Here is a 21761-nt window from a genome sequence, read left to right on the forward strand (position 1 = left end):
GAAAACAAAAACTAATCAATCCGGCCCAGGCGCAGCGGCGGATCCTTCATCCGACCTCCCCACACCGCATCCATATCTCTCTTACCAAGACCACTCATCATCAATCATGCACAATTCATTCAATCTGTCAATAAATCTTTTAAATCGTATTTCATTGGTGATGTGTTCCTTGCTCGTGAATCGAAGCTTGACAAGCGCAGTTTCAGGAGCAGGAACACACACCAATTACACCCCTCCCGGCTTCTATATAAACAGACCTAACCATCTGCCCCCATGTTCGCTCGCATTCGTGTTTCTCCCCCTCCCTCTTTCTTCTGTTCTTCTCTCCTCTCTCACAGGTTCCTAGGGGGTTCGTCGCTGCCTGTGCGCAGCGGCGGATCCTTCATCCGACCTCCCCACACCGCATCCAGATCTCCGTACCAAGACCACTCATCATCAATCATGCACAATTCATCTGTCAATAAATCTTTTAAATCGTATTTCATTGGTGATGTGTTCCTTGCTCGTGAATTGCTCAATCTGCTTCATCAAGATAGCTTGTACCTGCGTGGCTGGATTTGTTTTACTGTCCGCTTTCCACTGTCTTGTTCATCCATGACAACTTCCATCTTTCATCAATAAAAATGTCAAAGCACCGTAGAGTCTTACTTTGTCATTCAGTCGAACAACAATTCTCCTTTCTTTTTTTTCAAAGGCACTCACATACTTTGGCGCATGCCGTCCTCCATACACTTGCGTCAATGAATGATCCGTCGCCAGGCAGGGAAAACTCCGACTCACCATGTTGTTTCCTTCTTCAGCCATCCGTTTTTAGTCAAGCCGTTCCACGTTCCGTTAATCAGTGAAAAGCAAGTTTTTTGACTAATGTAGGTTCCTAATTAACAAAGCCTTAGTTTGGCGCTCTAATCATTCCCTCGTTGTAATCCACACCAACGAGAAAAAAAACCTCCACAGAATCCTCTTGATTCGGTTCAACTGTTTACTTCAAAAATGAAACAGTGGTACAAACATTAATCCAAAAGAAGAAAATAAAAAACAGAGACAAAAGGAGGTAGGGAGGTCCAAAAACTGTGTGTCTCCACTTCATGCTCGCCTGACCGAATGACTCCACAGGTAACCCCACCCACACAGATCATCACGTATTAAACAAAGGCAATGAAATATGCACAATTATTAGAAAGCTACAACATACTCCCAAATATCACGAAAACAATACAGATGAGAAATTTAAACATTTTAAATGATCCACACACATATTTTACGTGTAATGAATTAAACTCTTAACTTCTTACTGTAAATAGAAATCATCAACATTTTTATCTATTAATACAGTAAATACTGTAGCCCTTTTTTCAGCATTCAGTCATTCTGACTGTGTTTCTTCCTCCAGGGTGGACCATGGTGGAGAGCACAGGTTAAAACCTGGTGTGAAGAAGTGTAAGTGTGGATTGAATTTGATTCATGACAACTAAACAGCACACAGTCAGTTTCTCTTTAAATACAAAGTTGGTCTTTGTGGTATTTATTCATTAAAACATTACTGACAAAATGTGTCATCATGAAACTTTATAGAAATGAACAACAGATCAGAAGTTAAACAGAGAATAAATCCATCAGGTGTGTCAGATGATAAACTGCTGCTGTGTTGTTTCTTCTTCTCTTCATCAGATTTCTGTGAACTCACACTGGACACAAACACAGTACACAGAAACCTCAAACTGTCTCACAACAACAGGAAGGTGACACATGTGAAGGAGGATCAGTCATATCCTTATCATCTAGACAGATTTGACCCCTTGACTCAGCTGCTGTGTAGAAATGATCTGAGTGGTCGCTGTTACTGGGAGGTCGAGTGGAGAGGAAGAGTTAGTATATCAGTGAGTTACAGAAGAATCAGAAGGAAAGGAAACAGTGATGACAGTTTGTTTGGATGGAACGATCAGTCCTGGAGTCTGAGCTGCTCCGATGGTCGTTACTCTGTCCGTCACAATAAGACAAGAACACCCATCCCCTCCTCCTCCTCCTCTGTCTCTGACAGAGTAGCAGTGTATGTGGACTGTCCTGCTGGCACTCTGTCCTTCTACAGAGTCTCCTCTGACACACTGATCCACCTCCACACCTTCTACACCACATTCACTGAACCTCTGTATGCTGGGTTCTGGGTTGACTCTGGTTCCTCGATGACTCTGTGTCCTCTGTCTGAGGTGAACACTCCCAGGTAAAATATTAACTAGCAGTTCAGTTTAATATCAGACACAGGGTTCATTTAGATATAGTTTTAGTCATAATTGAGTCATGTACATTGTTTTAGTTTTAGTGGACTAAATATCATTAGATTATAGATTATAGTCTATATAATATAATACAGTTTAAAGGATAATGCTTTTTTAAAGTTAGTGTTGAATGAGTGAAGTCATTATTCCTACTAGATGAAATGAATGTTATATTTATCTGTTATTGAATGGTAGGAAGGTTTGAATGGTTCATACACACAGACATATCTTTATTTACCTGGCTTGGCCATAAAAGAGCATCTCAATAACAATAATCAGCTGCTAATGTTGCTTCAAGTTTGAAGTGGAGACAGATGACAGAATAAACTCCAGTGTGTCTCTCTGTTATATTTAGTTTTCTGATTCATCATCTAGTTAAAAATCTGTTAATTATCCGTCTGATCAACAAAAGAAACAGAAACAACTTTCTTCATTTATCAGACACATTTTTCTTCTTTCGTTATTTCCTCCATTAACTGTTATTATGGATGGATATTATATGTTGTTATGGATCAAATGAACATAAGGAAGAGTTTGTCTGTCACATTTTAAATATATTTATATTTGACATAATGTGTCATCATTTCCATGTGAGCGTCTGGTTTGATATGAGTTTACTTAGTTTATTGAGTTACATCATATCAATTATTCCTCAAACATTCAACCTATTAAAACAAATCACTATTTAAAAACACTCTGGTCATATTCAGAGTTATTAAATAATTAATTCACAATCAGAATATCAATAAATAGCCTTCAGATACAAATAATGAATAAATAACATTCTGCCAGTAGTAATGTTTCATATGTTTCTGAGCAGCACACAGTAGATACAAAGCAGGAATGTTTGCTAAATAGATATAATATAATATAATATAATATAATATAATATAATATAATATAAATGTTCAGGATCTCCTGATGTCCCTGAACTCATCAGAGTCCATCTGTTATTTTATTATTGATGTATTTACTGTTTATTATAAAGAAGTTCACTTGTATCATGAACTTTATTTAGAACTTTCTAACTTGTGGTTGTTTCTTCTTATTGTGTCTTTCAACTATTATTATTATTATTATTATTATTATATATTCAAACCAAATGAATGAACACATGGAATAATTACAGTCAAATGTTTTGCTGTCTTATAGCTGCATTTATTCTCTGATCACTTCAAAAATGCTCATTTTGTCTCCTTTTGATATTGAAGTGATGACTGGCTCTATCCTCAGGACAACATGCAGAGATCAATATTTAATCTAGTGATTTATCATGTGGGAGGACATATTTGTTCATCACATCTTCTTCTTCAGGTCTTTTCCTCTCAGACTTCAGTGAAAGAATCCAGCAGACAGTTGAGACAGATTAGTTTCAGCCTGTTTCTGTGTCACTCTGACAAACTGAGGAACACTGCTTCATGTTGAACAGCAGTTAGGACTCATGTTGGATAGAAAATCATTCTGACTGTGTTTCTTCCTCCAGGGTGGACCATGGTGGAGAGCACAGGTTAAAACCTGATCTGGAGAAGTGTAAGTGTGGATTGAATCATGAAACTTTATATACATGAACAACAGATCAGAAGTTAAACAGAATAAATCCATCAGGTGTGTCAGATGATAAACTGCTGCTGTGTTGTTTCTTCTTCTCTTCATCAGATTTCTGTGAACTCACACTGGACACAAACACAGTGTACAGAAGACTCAAACTGTCTGATAACAACAGGAAGGTGACATATGTGAGGAAGGTTCAGTCATATCCTGATCATCCAGACAGATTTGACTACTGGGCTCAGCTGCTGTGTAGTAATGGTCTGACTGGTTGCTGTTACTGGGAGGTCGAGTGGAGAGGAGAGGTTAATATATCAGTGAGTTACAGAAGAATCAAAAGGAAAGGAGACAGTGGTGACAGCAGGTTTGGAGGGAACGATCAGTCCTGGAGTCTGGACTGCTCTGATGAAGATGGTTACTCTGTCTGGCACAATAAGACAAGAACATCCATCTACTCCTACTCCTACTCCTACTCATCCTCCTCCTCCTCCTCCTCCTCCTCCTCCTCCTCCTCCTCCTCCTCCTCCTCCTCCGTCTCTAACAGAGTAGCAGTGTATGTGGACTGTCCTGCTGGCACTCTGTCCTTCTACAGGGTCTCCTCTGACACACTGATCCACCTCCACACCTTCAACACCACATTCACTGAACCTCTGTATGCTGGGTTTGGGGTCTGGTCTGATTCCTCGATGTCTCTGTGTCGTCTGTCTGAGGTGGACACTCTCAGGTAAAATTTAAGGGTTAATTTTAACTGTAAATTTAGATTTACAGAATATCAATAAATAGCCTTCAGATACAAATAATGAATAAATAACATTCTGCCAGTAGTAATGTTTCATATGTTTCTGAGCAGCACACAGTAGATACACAGCAGGAATGTTTGTTAAATAGATATAATATAATATAATATAATATAATATAATTTAATATAATAAATATAATATAATATAAAAACTAGTAAACTGGTTTACGCAGTGAAGCTATGCAAAAACGACTGCTCAGAGAGGCTAACCTGACATTGGAAAAGGCCATAGCGATAAGTACATCAATGGAGATGGCAGCCCAAGAAGCACAACAGTTAAGTGCATCAACCCCAATGCATAAGTTATCCTTTGAGCCCAATAGCAAGACAGGAGCTAGCAAGCCATGCTACCTTTGTGGAAAAACAGGACACCAAGCATCAGAGTGTTGGTGTAAAGACTTGGACTGAGAAAACTGTGGTAAGAAAAGCCATATTGAACGTGCATGTAAAAATAAAAAGGCCCAGTCACACAAACGGCACACTGACACAAAGAAAAGTGGTTTCCACAGATACAAGAAGAAACAGGTGAACAAGATGGAACAGGACGAGCATAGTGACTGTGAGTCTGATGATGAAGATACAGTGCATGCGTTATCTATGGATGACGAAGATGATGATGAGTACTGGGTTACTCCTCTGTTAGAGAAACAAGCAGTGAGGATGCAAGTGGATACAGGTACATGTGTATCCATGGTTTCTGAAGCTGTTTACAAGGAAAAGCTACAGCACCTCACTCTTCGAAAGACAAAGTTAAGGACCTACACAGGTGAGCCTGTCCCTGTGTTAGGAGTTGTGCAAGTAACAGTTGAACACAATAATCAGAAAAAGACTCTTCCATTGTACATCATTCAAGGCCGTTCAGCTCTGCTTGGTCGCAGCTGGCTAAGAAAGCTCAGATTGAACTGGCAGGAAGTATTCCTGGTTAATGATGGAGACACAGGCCTCCTACAGGAGATCTTAAAGAAGCACTCTGAAGTGTTTAATGGAGAACTGGGCAGTATGAAAGATATCGTGGTCAAGCTGACAATCAAACCAGGAAGCACACCGAAGTGTTTTAAAGCTAGACCTGTCCTGTATGCCATCAAACCCAAGGTAGAAGCAGAGTTAGACAGGTTAGTGGAGAGTGGAGTTTTGGAACCTGTGAGCACAAGTGAGTGGGCTAAACCAATTGTTCCAGTCATGAAAAAAGATGGGGCCCCAAGGATCTGTGGTGGTTTTAAAGTGACTGTGAACCCTGTCTTGACTGTAGAACAGTATCCATTACCCCTCATCGCTGACCTCTTCTCAGGTTTGGCTGGAGGGCAGAAGTTTAGTAAAATAGACTTATGTCAGGCCTATCTCCAGATGCATGTTGATCCACAGTCACGGAAACTGTCGACCATAGTGACACACAAGGGTCTCTACAGATATCGGAGGCTCCCTTTTGGGATAACTTCTGCTCCGGCGCTTTTCCAAATAGCAATGGACCAGATACTGAGTGGGCTTCCAGGGGTCCAGTGCTACTTAGATGACCTGCTCATCACTGGACCGGATGAACAGTCACACTTGCAAAGACTGGAGGAATATGGTCTGGGAGTCAGTAAAGACAAGTGTGAGTTTTTCCGACCACCTGTTGAGTACCTGGGGCATGTGATCGACAGCTTTGTACTCCACAAAGTACCATCAAAAGTGAAGGCCATTGTGGAGGCTCCATCCCCAAAGAACGTGAGTCAGTTGAGCTCATTCCTGGGCTTGCTGACATATTATGCAAGATTTGTGCCCGACCTTGCTAACAAACTGAAACCGCTGCATGAGCTTCTCAACAAAACCAAGACATGGACATGGACAGACAAATGTGAGACGACTTTCAAAGGAGTGAAGACAGCTCTTTCTCAGTCTGAGGCCCTCACTCATTTTGACCCTGCACTACCACTGCAACTGGCATGTGACGCCTCACTGTATGGGGTGGGTGCAGTCGTGTCACACATCATGCCTTCAGGGGAAGAGAGGCCGATCACTTTTGCATCACGAACACTGAGTAAAGCTGAAAGCAACTACGCACAGATTGAGCATGAAGCCCTGTTGATAGTGTTTGGAGTTAAGAAGTTTCATCAGTAGATTCCGCAGAAAATTCACGCTGCTCACTGACCATCCTGCTCCAGTGACCGCGACTCATGTTAAGAAACACACACACACACACAGACCCAGTCATGTCTGAGGTTTTGGACATTGTCACTCATGGAAGGAGATCAGAACTGTCACCAAGCTTGAAGGCTTATCTGGTGAGAAGAAACAAGCTCTCAGTCCAGTCTGGATGCCCCTTGTGGGGCTATTGTGTCATTAGGCAAGGCAAGGCAAGGCAGTTTTATTTATATAGCGCATTTCATACACAATGGCAACTCAATGTGCTTTACATAAAACAGAAAAACATGTAATATGAGAAACATTAAAACATACAATTAACCCCCCACCCCCCATATTAAAAACAAAGTACAGAAAAATAGAAAGACATAAATAAAATGCTAGAATAGAGCATAAAATATAAGATTGCAGCATAAAATAATAAATTAGCTTTAAAATCATTAAAAGGACATTGAGTGCTAATAAAAGATTAAAATGTAAAGTGCTTTAAAAGAGCTCAATCATAAGCACAGGAGAAGAGAAATGTTTTTAACCTGGATTTAAAAATGTTCACAGTTGGGGCTGATTTCAGTTCTGCTGGTAGTTTGTCCCAGTTGTGTAAAAGCTGTTTCACCATGTTTAGTTTGAACTCTGGGCTCCACTACCTGACCTGAGTCAATAGATCTCAGAGCTCTGGGCTCAACTATCTGACCTGAGTCAGTAGATCTCAGAGGTCTGGGCTCAACTATCTGACCTGAGTCAGTAGATCTCAGAGCTCTACTGGGTTTATATTCTACTAACATGTCATTCCTGATTCTGGACCTATACACCACCAGTGAGACAGAAAGTGCTGAGTGATCTCCACTCTGGACACTGTGGGGTGCGAATGAAAGAAATAGCACGCAGTTATTTTTGGTGGCCAGGCTTGGATGCCGCTATAGAGGAGAACACAAAGTCATGTTCTGCCTGCCAGAAACTGAGGAATCTCCCGCAGCTGGCTCCATTATATCTGTGGGACTGGCCAGAAGTACCATGGCAAAGAGTCCACATAGACTTTGCTGGACCACTAGAGAACCACATGTTCTTAGTCGTAGTCGACGCACACAGCAAATGGCCTGAGGTTGTTGTCATGAAGAGCACCTCTTCAGAGAGAACCATTGAAGATCTAAGGTCTATCTTCAGCCGTTTTGGTTTGCCACAACAGCTTGTCAGTGATAATGGCCTGCAACTAGTGTCTGAAGAGTTCGAGACATTCATGGAGGAGAATGGTATTCAGCTCATCAAGTCTGCGCCTTATCACCCAGCTACTAATGGGCTTGCTGAAAGATTTGTACAGACCATGAAGCAAGCTCTCACATCATCTCAGAGCACACAGTCTCTTAACAGGCGCCTCAATGCTTTCCTGTTGTCATACAGAAACACAAACCTCATGCGACCACCAAGTTGTCTCCTGCCTCAGCTATGCTCAAGAGATAGCTCCGCACTCGACTTGACATCCTGAGGCCTCAAAAGACAAAAGAGGATGTGCACCAGCAACAGAGAGCTCAGGTGGAGAGGCGAGGCAAAGTTTTGCAGTTTCGCAGCTTCGCAGCTGGAGACCGTGTTCTCGCTTGGAACTGCACCAAGGGTGTGAAGTGGATGCCTGCAACAGTAATTGCAAGAACAGGTCCTGTGTCATACACAGTAGAAAACAGTGATCGATCCGTTGCTTCACATTTCTCGTTCTCCTGATTACTCACCTCAACCTGCATATCTTGTTCCAGAGCCTGAGATCTGTCAGGAACAGCATCCATCACTAGAACAATTTCAAATGCAACCTTCAGCAATGGACACTGTTCCAGGCACACCCAGAGCTGCTCAGGTGCCAACACCTGATATCACTTCACCCAGACCAGGCATCATACACTCCTCAACAAAAGACAATGAGACTGATTCATCCATAGGTTGTACTTACCCCAAAAGAGACAGACGACCTCCTGATAGACTGACGTGGTAGTTAGAGACCAACCCTTGACATTTGGGGCAGAATAATTCTCCAGGGTTCAGTCTGGGAATTGAGGCAGTCTACCCTCTTTCCCTAGTTCAGGCAACAGTTCTACAGCTAAAGAAAATGTTATTAAAAGTTTATATATATATATATAGGTAAAAAGATATACCTTCAGTAAGTACTGTGTGATAGTGAAATGTTTTGCTTTTGTTAAGGGAAAATCAAAAGTAGAGGAGGAATATGTTGTGTATTGATATCCTAAGTTTGTCCTTATTGAGATACCGTCACACCCCCCATGTGTTGTCATGATTTGTCCTGAGCAACGTAAACAGACATTAAGAGCATTTCTCCTGTGGTCTCGAGTATCTTTCATAGTTGTAATAAGAGTTAGTATACAACATTTCCTCTCAGACTTCAGTGAAAGAATCCAGCAGACAGTTGAGATAGATGCGTTTCAGCCTGTTTCTGTGTCACTCTGACAAACTGAGGAACACTGCTTCATGTTGAACAGCAGTTAGGACTCATGTTGGATAGAAAATCATTCTGACTGTGTTTCTTCCTCCAGGGTGGACCATGGTGGAGAGCAGTGGTTAAAACCTGATCTGGAGAAGTGTAAGTGTGGATTGAATTTGATTCATGACAACTAAACAGCACACAGTCAGTTTCTCTTTAAATACAAAGTTGGTCTTTGTGGTATTTATTCATTAAAACATTACTGACAAAATGTGTCATCATGACACTTCATAGAAATCAACAACAGATCGGAAGGTAAACAGAGATTCACGAGCAAGGAACACATCACAACTAGATATGTTTTAACAGATTTATTGACAGAATTTGAATGAATTGTGTATTCTTGATGCGGAGTGATTCTTGAGGTTGTGTGGGGAGGTTGGACGAAGGATCCGCCGCTGCGCCCGGACAGTGACGAACCCCCCAAAACCTCCAATTATTTGAGATGTGCTTGTGCGGATCTTAGATCGTTGAGTCTTGAGCAGATATAGCAGAAGGATCCAAGGAAATTGAAAAAATGCTAATATGAACATCGCTTTGAGGGTCAGGGCGATGTGAGGAGTTTGGTATCCTGAGCGAATGGTGTGTATGCAAGTGGACAGCAGTTCAGCGGTAAGAGAAAGCCGTTTTGCTGGTTCTTGGCTGAGGAGACCAGAGAGAAGTGACTTACTTGGGGATGGTTTATGGCTGGGCTGGGATTACCTGTGATTAGTTTGGAGAAAAACTAGTACCGCTGAGGTAGGATTTGATAGTAGGTGTTCTTATGTTCATGGCAGAATGAGCATAAGTAATGTAGCAGATGACAGTGGTGAGATAGAACGAGGGGAAAATGATGTTGTGTCGGTCATGAAAGTGTTGGAAATTATTCCAAGCTGTCCAGGAGGAGGAGAGTGTAGAAGATAAGCTGTTAATGTTGTAGTTTTGGAATTCGATGATCGGGAGTATTAGAGATGGATTTACAGATTGAAAGTCAGTGGAGAATATGGAGAAACTGGAGTTGGCAGCAGTTTGGCGTGCAGAGCCAAGTTTCTGAACTTCTGGAAAATAAAATGAGAGAGAGTTAGCGATGGTATTATGGTGGCCTGGGACGTGGGCGGCGCGGAGGATATATTGGTTAGTGACGGAGTGCCACGTGAGCGACGCATGAATGGCATGATTGGAGAGGAGTTGGAGCGACCTTTGTTAACGATTTCAACAACTGAGATTATCAGAGTGTATAAGAATGGATTAACTAGACTATTCGTGTCCCTATAGAACGGCGGCGGCTACTATGGGGTAGATTTCGAAGAGGTGGAGGAAGCGACCTGGCAATTGTCCATGAGTTCTGGGGGCCATTCTGATGCTAACCATCTACTGTTGTAGAAACCCCCAAAATCAGCAGAAGGAGCGGCATCAGTGTAGCTGGATGTCAAGGTAGTTCGTCAGCTGATTATCATAAAAGAAGGAGATACCGTTACAGCTAGAGAGGAGATGGAACCACAAGCGAAGCTCGGGGAGACATGATTCAGTGAGATGGAAGAAAGAAGCGACGGGACTGAGGATGCAATAGACAGCAGGTGGCTCTAAGGGCGTCAATAAAGAAATAGTTACGGTGACAAAATAGGACAACATATGTTACTTTGAACGTGTGACAGGGGCATTGATAATGAAATGGTAGAAGTGATGAGATAGGACGAAGTGTAGGTTACGTTGAATGTATGAAAGGGGCGTTGATAATGAAATGGTCGAAGTGACAAGAGAGAACGACAGGTAGTTTACGTTAAACGTGTGAAAGGGGGTGGTCTCAGCTGGCCATTTGGCGGAGAACGATGCATGGTTCTGTCTGATAAAGTTGCGGGAGTAGCACTTGGGGGCAATGACATCCCGTTGTCACTGCCCGGGAGAAATGAGCTGCAGGGATCAGTGTAGTCAAATATGGGTTATCCTGGTACCTCGATGAAGAGACTGAGGGGTGCTGGAATCCCGGTGGCAGATGTTCCAGTTGAAGCAGAGTGCTGGCAGCTCTCGGTGCCAGGAGTCTGGACTAGAGCAGGCTTCTGTGGCAACTAGAGCAGGATGTCCATGATAAAAGCTGCCTGCTGTCGAACTAGGTGAGCCAAGGTTGGATTGAGTAAACGGCGGGGTCACTGACATCAAACATCCTGGCCGAATTGAAGTGGTGCAGATGTAGTGAAAAACAGCAGGGGTTGTAGGCATCCCGGTGCCCGATGTTCCCGTTGGAACGAAGTGCTGTGGTTGGACAGATAAACATCATGGGTTGCAGGCATCCCGATGCCTGATGTCCATAACTAATCAAAGTGCTACTGTTAGATTTAAGGAAACAGCATGGTCACAGGCATCCCGGTGCCTGATGTCCCTGTCTAAATGAAGCGCTGTGGTCGTAGTGAGGAAACGCCATGGTTGCTGGTATCACTGTGCCCAATGTTCCCGTCTAAGCGGAACACTGTGGTTGGAGTTAGAAAACCATATGGGTCGCAGGCATCCCAGTGCCTGATGTCCCTGTCTAAATGAAATGCTGTGGCTGGAGTAAAGAAAACCGCATGGGTCGCAGGCATCCTGGTGCCTGATGTCTAAACGAAATGCTGTGGCTGGAGTAAAAAAACAGCATGGTTTGCAGGCATCCTGGTGCCTGATGTCCCTGTCTAAACAAAATGCTGTGGCTGGAGTATAGTGTTGTGTCGGTCACGAATGTGTCGGTAGAACGAACAAATCTTCTGAGTGAACGAACTGAACGGAATCACTTCATGAACTGATTCGTTCCTTTCTCAGTTCAGTTGAGCTCAGCCGCGAGCATGCCGGTCGGGAGTGGAACTGCCGCGACTCACTCGTGAATCTTCGGTGAACGAAGCAGCCAGCGTGCGGGCAGGGAGGGACTGTTGTTGACGCCTGAGCGAACGTGACTCGTGATTCGTTCACTGCAAACGAACGACATGTGAACGACAACACTCTGAGTGATTCTGTTTCCTCCTCAGTTCGTTCATTGAACGACCTGCTGAGGACGTGATTCTCGTTCACGTACTGTGCTGAAAGTGGCGCTGTGTCAGTCACTCACTGACTCAGGGCAGAGGAATTGATTCATGTTCAGTAACTGTACTGCTAACATTAGCGCTGTGTTGCTAACATCCGTGTAGCATCATGTTATGTTATTTTACTGTGCACAGAGGACACTTTGCCAGTGTAATAACTTTAGTGCATGTATAAGCAGCGCTGCGTCTCCCGCAAATGATTGTATACTATAGTCCGTGAACGCACCGTCCCTCAGTGAACGTGAACCTCAGGGCTGAATCATGAACTGAATGACGGATCATTTGGGTGTTCATCAGTTCAGGGAGTTGGAGAGCACTGAACGATTCAGTGAACGAATCTGTTGAATGAATCATTTTAATGAACGGATTCTAGAGATTCAGTACAGTAAAAAGAAATGCCGTTCCCATCACTACTGGAGTAAAGAAAACCGCATGGGTCGCAGGCATCCCGGTGCCTGATGTCCCTGTTTAGGAGTGGCGCTGCAGTTGGAGTGAGGAGACGGCAGGGGGTTTATGACTCAGACAATATAGAAGCAATTTCAGGTTAGTTGTATTTGTGATAAATTGTGTTAGTAGCTTGCGATCCAGCTTTTAATGTGGACGATACGGAGTGATTTCGGTTAGTATTGTGATAAGCTGTATTAGTAACGTGCAATACGATGTGTTTAATGGCAGATGATGCCAAAAATGACGATTGACTCGATATACTGCAACGTGCAACCCGGTGTTTGTAATGTTCAAGTGCGTGTGACTGTGTGCAATGGCAAAGAAACGTTAGAGTAGCTGCACGAGAAGCTTGCAGCTGGTATATGGAAAAGACAATGTTGAAGTAACTTCAAATTAGTTATGAATCTTTACTACAAAGTAGTGGAGATGGATAACATATGATGCAGGTCTGATGCCGTTGGTATAAATGCCATAGACTATATAGAAGAAATGGACGTAACAACGTGACGTCACCCACTGGTTTGTGGACTGCTGCTCAGAAGCCAATGGTTTCTAATCTGAGGCGGGGCCATGGGCGGAGCCATGGGCGGAGCGGGGAGGTTGCAATCAACCTGTCAATCACGACGTAGCCATACCCTAATGCATACCCTGCTTTATCAAATATAAATCAGGGATGGCAAATTTTTACGAATGAACATCATACTGCATTGAAGAAGGCTTTAAACTAGTGATTGAGACCATAAACACATTTTGAAAACGTTTACTGCGGTCTGCTGCTAGGTGACGAGAGGAGAACCGGTTTCCCACGAATCTTCAGTCAAGTCGGACGGGTTGATCTGCAGTTCGTGATCCGTGGTGAGTTCGCTCTTGGAGTAGAAATCGTAGCATTTGTTCAAGTTTTGTTGATGCAATGCGGGAAGTACGATCTGTTTCTGGGATGACCATGAAGCTTGACTGAGACTGCCTGCACGTGAAACTCGAAAGCGAGAGTGAACGAGGGGGAAGCTGTTAGGTCTGTTTATATAGGAGCTGGAAGGGGTATAATTGGTGTTTGTTCCCGCTCCTGAAACTGCGCTTATCAAGCTTCGAATAAATCCATCAGGTGTGCCAGGTGATAAACTGCTGCTGTGTTGTTTCTTCTTCTCTTCATCAGATTCATGTGAACTCACACTGGACACAAACACAGTAAACAGATTCCTCAAACTGTCTGACAACAACAGGAAGGTGACATGTGTGGAGGAGGATCAGTCATATCCTGATCATCCAGACAGATTTGACCCCATGGCTCAGCTGCTGTGTAGTAATGGTCTGACTGGTCGCTGTTACTGGGAGGTCGAGTGGAGAGGAACAGTTGATATATCAGTGAGTTGCAGAGGAATCAGCAGGAAAGGAAACAGTGATGACTGTTCGTTTGGATTGAACGATCAGTCCTGGAGTCTGAGCTGCTCTGATGGTCATTACTCTGTCCGTCACAATAAGACAGAAACATCCTCCTCCTCCTCCTCCTCCTCTGTCTCTGACAGAGTAGCAGTGTATGTGGACTGTCCTGCTGGCACTCTGTCCTTCTACAAAGTCTCCTCTGACACACTGATCCACCTCCACACCTTCAACACCACATTCACTGAAGCTCTGTATCCTGGGTTTGCAGTTGGGTCTGGTTCCTCGATGTCTCTGTGTCCTCTGTCTGAGGTGGACACTCCCAGGTAAAATATTAACTAGTAGTTCAGTTAATATCAGACACAGGGTTCATTTAGATATAGTTTTAGTCATAATTGAGTCATGTACATTGTTTTAGTTTTAGTGGACTAAATATCATTAGATTATAGATTATAGTCTATATAATATAATAAAGTTTAAAGGATAATGCTTTTTTAAACAACTTTCTTCATTTATCAGACACATTTTTCTTTTCATGTTATTTCCTCCATTAACTGTTATTATGGATGGATATTATATGTTGTTATGGATCAAATGAACATAAGGAAGAGTTTGTCTGTCACATTTTAAATTGCTGTCTTATAGCTGCATTTATTCTCTGATCACTTCAAAAATGCTCCTTTTGTCTCCTCTTGATATTGAAGTGATGACTGGCTCTATCCTCAGGACAACATGCAGAGATCAATATTTAATCTAGTGATTTATCATGTGGGAGGACATATTTGTTCATCACATCTTCTTCTTCAGGTCTTTTCCTCTCAGACTTCAGTGAAAGAATCCAGTAGACAGTTGAGACAGATGAGTTTCAGACTGTTTCTGTGTCACTCTGACAAACTGAGGAACACTGCTTCATGTTGAACAGCAGTTAGGACTCATGTTGGATAGAAAATCATTCTGAATGTGTTTCTTCCTCCAGGGTGGACCATGGTGGAGAGCAGTGGTTAAAACCTGGTCTGGAGAAGTGTAAGTGTGGATTGAATTTGATTCATGACAACTAAACAGCACACAGTCAGTTTCTCTTTAAATACAAAGTTGGTCTTTGTGGTATTTATTCATTAAAACATTACTGACAAAATGTGTCATCATGAAACTTTATAGAAATGAACAACAGATCAGAAGTTAAACAGAGAATAAATCCATCAGGTGTGTCAGATGATAAACTGCTGCTGTGTTGTTTCTTCTTCTCTTCTTCAGATTTCTGTGAACTCACACTGGACACAAACACAGTACACAGAAGACTCAAACTGTCTGACAACAACAGGAAGGTGACATGTGTGAAGAAGGTTCAGTCATATCCTGATCATCCAGACAGATTTGACTCCTTGGTTCAGCTGCTCTGTAGTAATGGTCTGACTGGTCGCTGTTACTGGGAGGTCGAGTGGAGAGGAGAGGTTGATATATCAGTGAGTTACAGAGGAATCAGCCGGAAAGGAAACAGTGATAACTGTTTGTTTGGAAGGAACGATCAGTCCTGGAGACTGATGTGCTCTGATGAAGATGGTTACTCTGTCTGTCACAATAAGACAGAAACATCCACCTCCTCCTCCTCCTCCTCCTCCTCCTCCTCCTCTGTCTCTAACAGAGTAGCAGTGTATGTGGACTGTCCTGCTGGCACTCTGTCCTTCTACAGAGTCTCGTCTGACACACTGATCCACCTCCACACCTTCTACACCACATTCACTGAACCTCTGTATCCTGGGTTTATGGTCTGCTCTGGTTCCTCAGTGACTCTGTGTCGTCTGTCTGAGGTGGACACTCCCAGGTAAGATATTAACTAGTGGTTCAGTTTAATATCAGACACAAGGTTCATTTAGATTGAGTTTTAGTCATAATTGAGTCATGTACATTGTTTTAGTTTTAGTGGACTAAATATCATTAAATTATAGATTATAGTCTATATAATATCATAAAGTTTAAAGGATAATGCTTTTTAAAGTTAGTCTTGAATGAGTGAAGTCATTATTCCTACTAGATGAAATGAATGTTATATTTATCTGTTATTGAATGGTTCATACACACAGACATATCTTTATTTACCTGGCTTAGCCATAAAAGAGCATCTCAATAACAATAATCAGCTGCTAATGTTGCTTCAAGTTTGAAGTGGAGACAGATGACAGAATAAACTCCAGTGTGTCTCTCTGTTATATTTAGTTTTCTGATTCATCATCTAGTTAAAAATCTGTTAATTATCCGTCTGATCAACAAAAGAAACAGAAACAACTTTCTTCATTTATCAGACACATTTTTCTTTTCATGTTATTTCCTCCATTAACTGTTATTATGGATGGATATTATATGTTGTTATGGATCAAATGAACATAAGGAAGAGTTTGTCCGTCACATTTTAAACATATTTATATTTGACATAATGTGTCATCATTTCCATGTGAGCGTCTGGTTTGATATGAGTTTACTTAGTTTATTGAGTTACATCATATCAATTATTCCTCAAACATTCAACCTAATAAAACAAATCAGTATTTAAAAACACTCTGGTCATATTCAGAGTTATTAAATAATTAATTCACAATCAGAATATCAATAAATATCCTTCAGATACAAATAATGAATAAATAACATTCTGCCAGTAGTAATGTTTCATATGTTTCTGAGCAGCACACAGTAGATACACAGCAGGAATGTTTGTTAAATACATATAATATAATATAATGTAGTAAGTGGACCTAAAGTTGTTCTTTAGCCTGTGTCACTCTGACAAACTGAGGAACACTGCTTCATGTTGAACAGCAGTTAGGACTCATGTTGGATAGAAAATCATTCTGACTGTGTTTCTTCTTCCAGGGTGGACCATGGTGGAGAGCACAGGTTAAAACCTGGTCTGGAGAAGTGTAAGTGTGGATTGAATTTGATTCATGACAACTAAACAGCACACAGTCAGTTTCTCTTTAAATACAAAGTTGGTCTTTGTGGTATTTATTCATTAAAACATTACTGACAAAATGTGTCATCATGAAACTTTATAGAAATGAACAACAGATCAGAAGTTAAACAGAGAATAAATCCATCAGGTGTGTCAGATGATAAACTGCTGCTGTGTTGTTTCTTCTTCTTTTCATCAGATTTCTGTGAACTCACACTGGACACAAACACAGTAAACTATTACCTCAAAGTGTCTGATAACAACAGGAAGGTGACACGTGTGAAGGAGGTTCAGTCATATCCTGATCATCCAGACAGATTTGACTATTGGCCTCAGCTGCTGTGTAGTAATGGTCTGACTGGTCGCTGTTACTGGGAGGTTGAGTGGAGAGGACACGTTGAAATATCAGTGAGTTACAGAAGAATCAGCAGGAAAGGACACAGTGATGACTGTTCGTTTGGAGATAACGATCAGTCCTGGAGTCTGGAGTGCTCTGATGATGGTTACTCTGTCTGGCACAATAACAAAGCAACATACCTCTCCTCCTCCTCCTCCTCTGTCTCTGGTAGAGTAGCAGTGTATGTGGACTGTCCTGCTGGCACTCTGTCCTTCTACAGAGTCTCCTCTGACACACTGATCCACCTCCACACCTTCAACACCACATTCACTGAACCTCTGTATCCTGGGTTCTGGGTCGAACCTGGTTCCTCGATGTCTCTGTGTCCTCTGTCTGAGGTGAACACTCCCAGGTAAAATTTAAGGGTTAATTTTTACAGTAAATTTCGATTTAGTTTTAGTCATAATTGAGTCATGTACATTGTTTTATTGGACTAAATATCATTAGATTGTAGATTATAGTCTATATGATATAATAAAGTTTAAAGGATAATGCTTTTTTAAAGTTAGTGTTGAATGAGTGAAGTCATTATTCCTACTAGATTAAATGAATGTTATATTTATCTGTTATTGAATGGTAGGAAGGTTTGAATGGTTAATACACACAGACATATCTTTATTTACCTGGCTTGGCCATAAAAGAGCATCTCAATAACAATAATCAGCTGCTAATGTTGCTTCAAGTTTGAAGTGGAGACAGATGACAGAATAAAGTCCAGTGTGTCTCTCTGTTATATTTAGTTTTCTGATTCATCATCTAGTTAAAAATCTGTTAATTATCCGTCTGATCAACAAAAGAAACAGAAACAACTTTCTTCATTTATCAGACACATTTTTCTTTTCATGTTATTTCCTCCATTAACTGTTATTATGGATGGATATTATATGTTGTTATGGATCAAATGAACATAAGGAAGAGTTTGTCTGTCACATTTTAAACATATTTATATTTTACATAATGTGTCATCATTTCCATGTGAGCGTCTGGTTTGATTTGAGTTTACTTAGTTTAATGAGTTACATCATATCAATTATTCCTCAAACATTCAACCTAATAAAACAAATCAGTATTTAAAAACACTCTGTGAATTAATTATTTAATAACTCTGAATATGACCAATCAGAATATCAATAAATAGCCTTCAGATACAAATAATGAATAAATAACATTCTGCCAGTAGTAATGTTTCATATGTTCCTGAGCAGCAGGAATGTGTGTTAAATAGATATAATATAATATAATATAATATAATATAATATAATATAATATAATATAATATAATATTATATTATATTATATTATATTATATTATATTATATTATATTATATATAGTAAGTGGACCTAAAGTTGTTCTTTAGCCTGTTTCTGTGTCACTCTGACAAACTGAGGAACACTGCTTCATGTTGAACAGCAGTTAGGACTCATGTTGGATAGAAAATCATTCTGACTGTGTTTCTTCCTCCAGGGTGGACCATGGTGGAGAGCACAGGTTAAAACCTGGTCTGAAGAAGTGTAAGTGTGGATTGAATTTGATTCATGACAACTAAACAGCACACAGTCAGTTTCTCTTTAAATACAAAGTTGGTCTTTGTGGTATTTATTCATTAAAACATTACTGACAAAATGTGTCATCATGAAACTTTATAGAAATGAACAACAGATCAGAAGTTAAACAGAGAATAAATCCATCAGGTGTGTCAGATGATAAACTGCTGCTGTGTTGTTTCTTCTTCTCTTCATCAGATTTCTGTGAACTCACACTGGACACAAACACAGTACACAGACTCCTCAAACTGTCTGACAACAACAGGAAGGTGACACATGTGGAGGAGCGTCAGTCATATCCTGATCATCCAGACAGATTTGACTACTGGCCTCAGCTGCTGTGTAGTAATGGTCTGACTGGTCGCTGTTACTGGGAGGTTGAGTGGAAAGGAAGAGTTGATATATCAGTGAGTTACAGAAGAATCAGCAGGAAAGGAGACAGTGATGACTGTTTGTTTGGATGGAACAATCAGTCCTGGAGACTGTTCTGCTCTGATGATGATGGTTACTCTGTCCGTCACAATAAGAGAGGAGCATCCATCTCCTCCTCCTCCTCCTCCTCTGTCTCTGACAGAGTAGCAGTGTATGTGGACTGTCCTGCTGGCACTCTGTCCTTCTACAGAGTCTCCTCTGACACACTGATCCACCTCCACACCTTCATCACCACATTCACTGAACCTCTGTATGCTGGGTTCTGGGTCGGACTTGGTTCCTCAATGTCTCTGTGTCCTCTGTCTGAGGTGAACACTCCCAGGTAAGAACAGACAGATGGACACTAGTGTTGTAGTACTCAACACCACATTTGAAGGGTTTTGGTCTTGACCCGTCTCAGACAAGCCGCATTCTGTTTTTTTTCTGTAGACCAGTCGAGACCACAGCTGCCATTACATCTTTTATTTTTGTATTTCTTACTGTGACTGAGAGTAAAACATCCACCTTCAACCAATAACTTATTTTACTTTGAAAGTTTTAATGCTGCCACTGGGCCACCCCTCCACCTGTGAGCGTTTCACACAGCACACCGGTGTTATGATGAAGTCTGTTCCCTCGTTGATATGTGTTTCAACATGCAGACGTGGTGCTACGAGAAACACAATTTAGTGTCGCGCAACTATGGAAGCCTAATGATGCCAAAAGTAAAATGAGTCACACTACCAAATTATAACACAATTTATATTTTGTTCTGTGTTTTTATTAGCAATATGTTATAAAGGTTCTTTATTTAATTTATATTGTTTCTACTCTTTATAATTTATTTTTTAGTATTTGTGATTGTATCTAACTTGTATTTATGGTTGTTATTTCCATAACTACAAAAATCATCCATCTATAAAATATATATGGGGCTATATAAGGAGTTCTGGAGCTATCTGTTTAGGGGGATTTGTAAGCTTATCAACCGTAGCAAACAGAGTACGAGTGTTGTTGGTGTTCTTATTAATAATTTCAGAAAAGTGTCACTGTCTAGCTTTGAGTAACTCATAGTTACAATTACAAAGACTTTGTTTGTAGAGGTCAAGGTGAATTTGAAGTTTAGTTTTTCTCCACTCCACTTACGCTCTGCTTTCCTGCATTCTTTGTTTAAAGCCTTTACCAGCATAGTGTTCCTCCATGATGTTTTGCTGCTCAAGGTTGTCTTCAGTGCTTGTAGTCAGTGCAGATAACTGACAGCAGTTCAGCAAACTCATCAATAAATGTTCCTGAGTATCTTGGAGGTCTATAAATGATTTAAAAAATAACTTTTAGATATAATTTGTTGGTGCTTCATTGAGAATAGCACCACAGCTACATTCAGTCAGCCATGTTTCACTAAGAAGTAAAACATCTAGATCATAGGTCATAATGACGTCATTAACTAGCAGTGATGTGTTGGCTAGTGATCTGATATTGAGTAGAGCTAGCCTTGTGGAGATAACAGGAGACACTGGTATATTTCGAGGTTGACATGCTATACTTAATAAATTGGCAGATTTATTTGAACCCTTGTTATTTCTCACCAGTTAAATCAGTCATCTTTTACCTGTCATCACAGGGATTGAGAAAGCTACCTGAACTCCATAGGGCCCTGACTTTTCCTGGGGGAGAACATAATTGGTATCAGTATTGCAGCCTGGACCCGGCACATATCAGTCAGACTCACAGATGATCTGAGTCAAAGGAGGTGGGGGGGCTCTGTGACTTTTGGGTGACGCTGTTTTCCAGCATGGTGGAATGGGAGGGGCTGGACGAGGAGGGAGGTGGAGAAAAAATGGGATTTGGGCGTGGTGTGAGTTGGATTCCAACATTGACAAGGTCATTCATCCTGTCGGTGAAATCCAGAAGTGGGGAGTCCTGACTGAGTGGAGAGAGTGAAAGGCTGGATAGGGTCCTGGTGGATGAAAGTTGGGAGTCTCCTGGTGGGGCTGGGGGAGACTCCTCCTGTTGGGCTGTTGTGGCTGTGGGAGACTCCTCATGTTGGGTTGTTAGGGCTGGGGGAGACTCCTCCTGTTGGGTTGTTGGGGCTGGGGGAGACTCCTCATGTTGGGCTGTTGGGGATGGGGGAGACTCCTCCTGTTGTTGTTAAAGCCTCTCTCTGGGTGTGCTGTCTTTCATGGTCAGTCCTTATCTCAGGTGGTAGCAATTCTTCGTCATGATGTATTAAAGGCCAACTTCCACCAGTTTGTGTGTTTTTAAAGTGCGCACACGACGTTCCTGGATGCTGCCTCTGGTCTTCAGAGTCAACTGACTTGGATTTTGTTTTTGACATCAGTGTTTACTGACAACCACATAAAAGAGAAATTAATCATTTCTAATAACGCAGACTG

General features: G+C 41.5%; 2 protein-coding genes across 2 annotated transcripts in view; both read left to right on the forward strand.

The window, feature by feature from the left end:
* The window catches only part of LOC128377457 (NACHT, LRR and PYD domains-containing protein 5-like), a gene marked incomplete at its 5' end in the record, with an annotated part of 123913 nt that overhangs the window by 96906 nt on the left and 5246 nt on the right, over positions 1-21761 (forward strand). Inside the window, 5 exons of the mRNA XM_053337409.1 lie at positions 15047-15093; positions 17214-17763; positions 18878-18924; positions 19156-19599; positions 19698-19711. Of these exons, the coding sequence (XP_053193384.1) occupies positions 15047-15093; positions 17214-17763; positions 18878-18924; positions 19156-19599; positions 19698-19711 (1102 nt within the window). The remainder of the gene's footprint in view (positions 1-15046; positions 15094-17213; positions 17764-18877; positions 18925-19155; positions 19600-19697; positions 19712-21761) is intronic.
* On the forward strand, positions 13855-14400 carry LOC128377131 (stonustoxin subunit beta-like; the record flags this gene model as incomplete). Its single annotated transcript, XM_053337032.1, has 1 exon — positions 13855-14400. A coding segment is annotated over one exon (546 nt), but the record flags the coding sequence as incomplete, so codon positions are not given.

This window comes from Scomber japonicus, chromosome 17 (assembly GCF_027409825.1).
Source record: "Scomber japonicus isolate fScoJap1 chromosome 17, fScoJap1.pri, whole genome shotgun sequence".
NCBI classification, from domain to species: domain Eukaryota; kingdom Metazoa; phylum Chordata; class Actinopteri; order Scombriformes; family Scombridae; genus Scomber; species Scomber japonicus.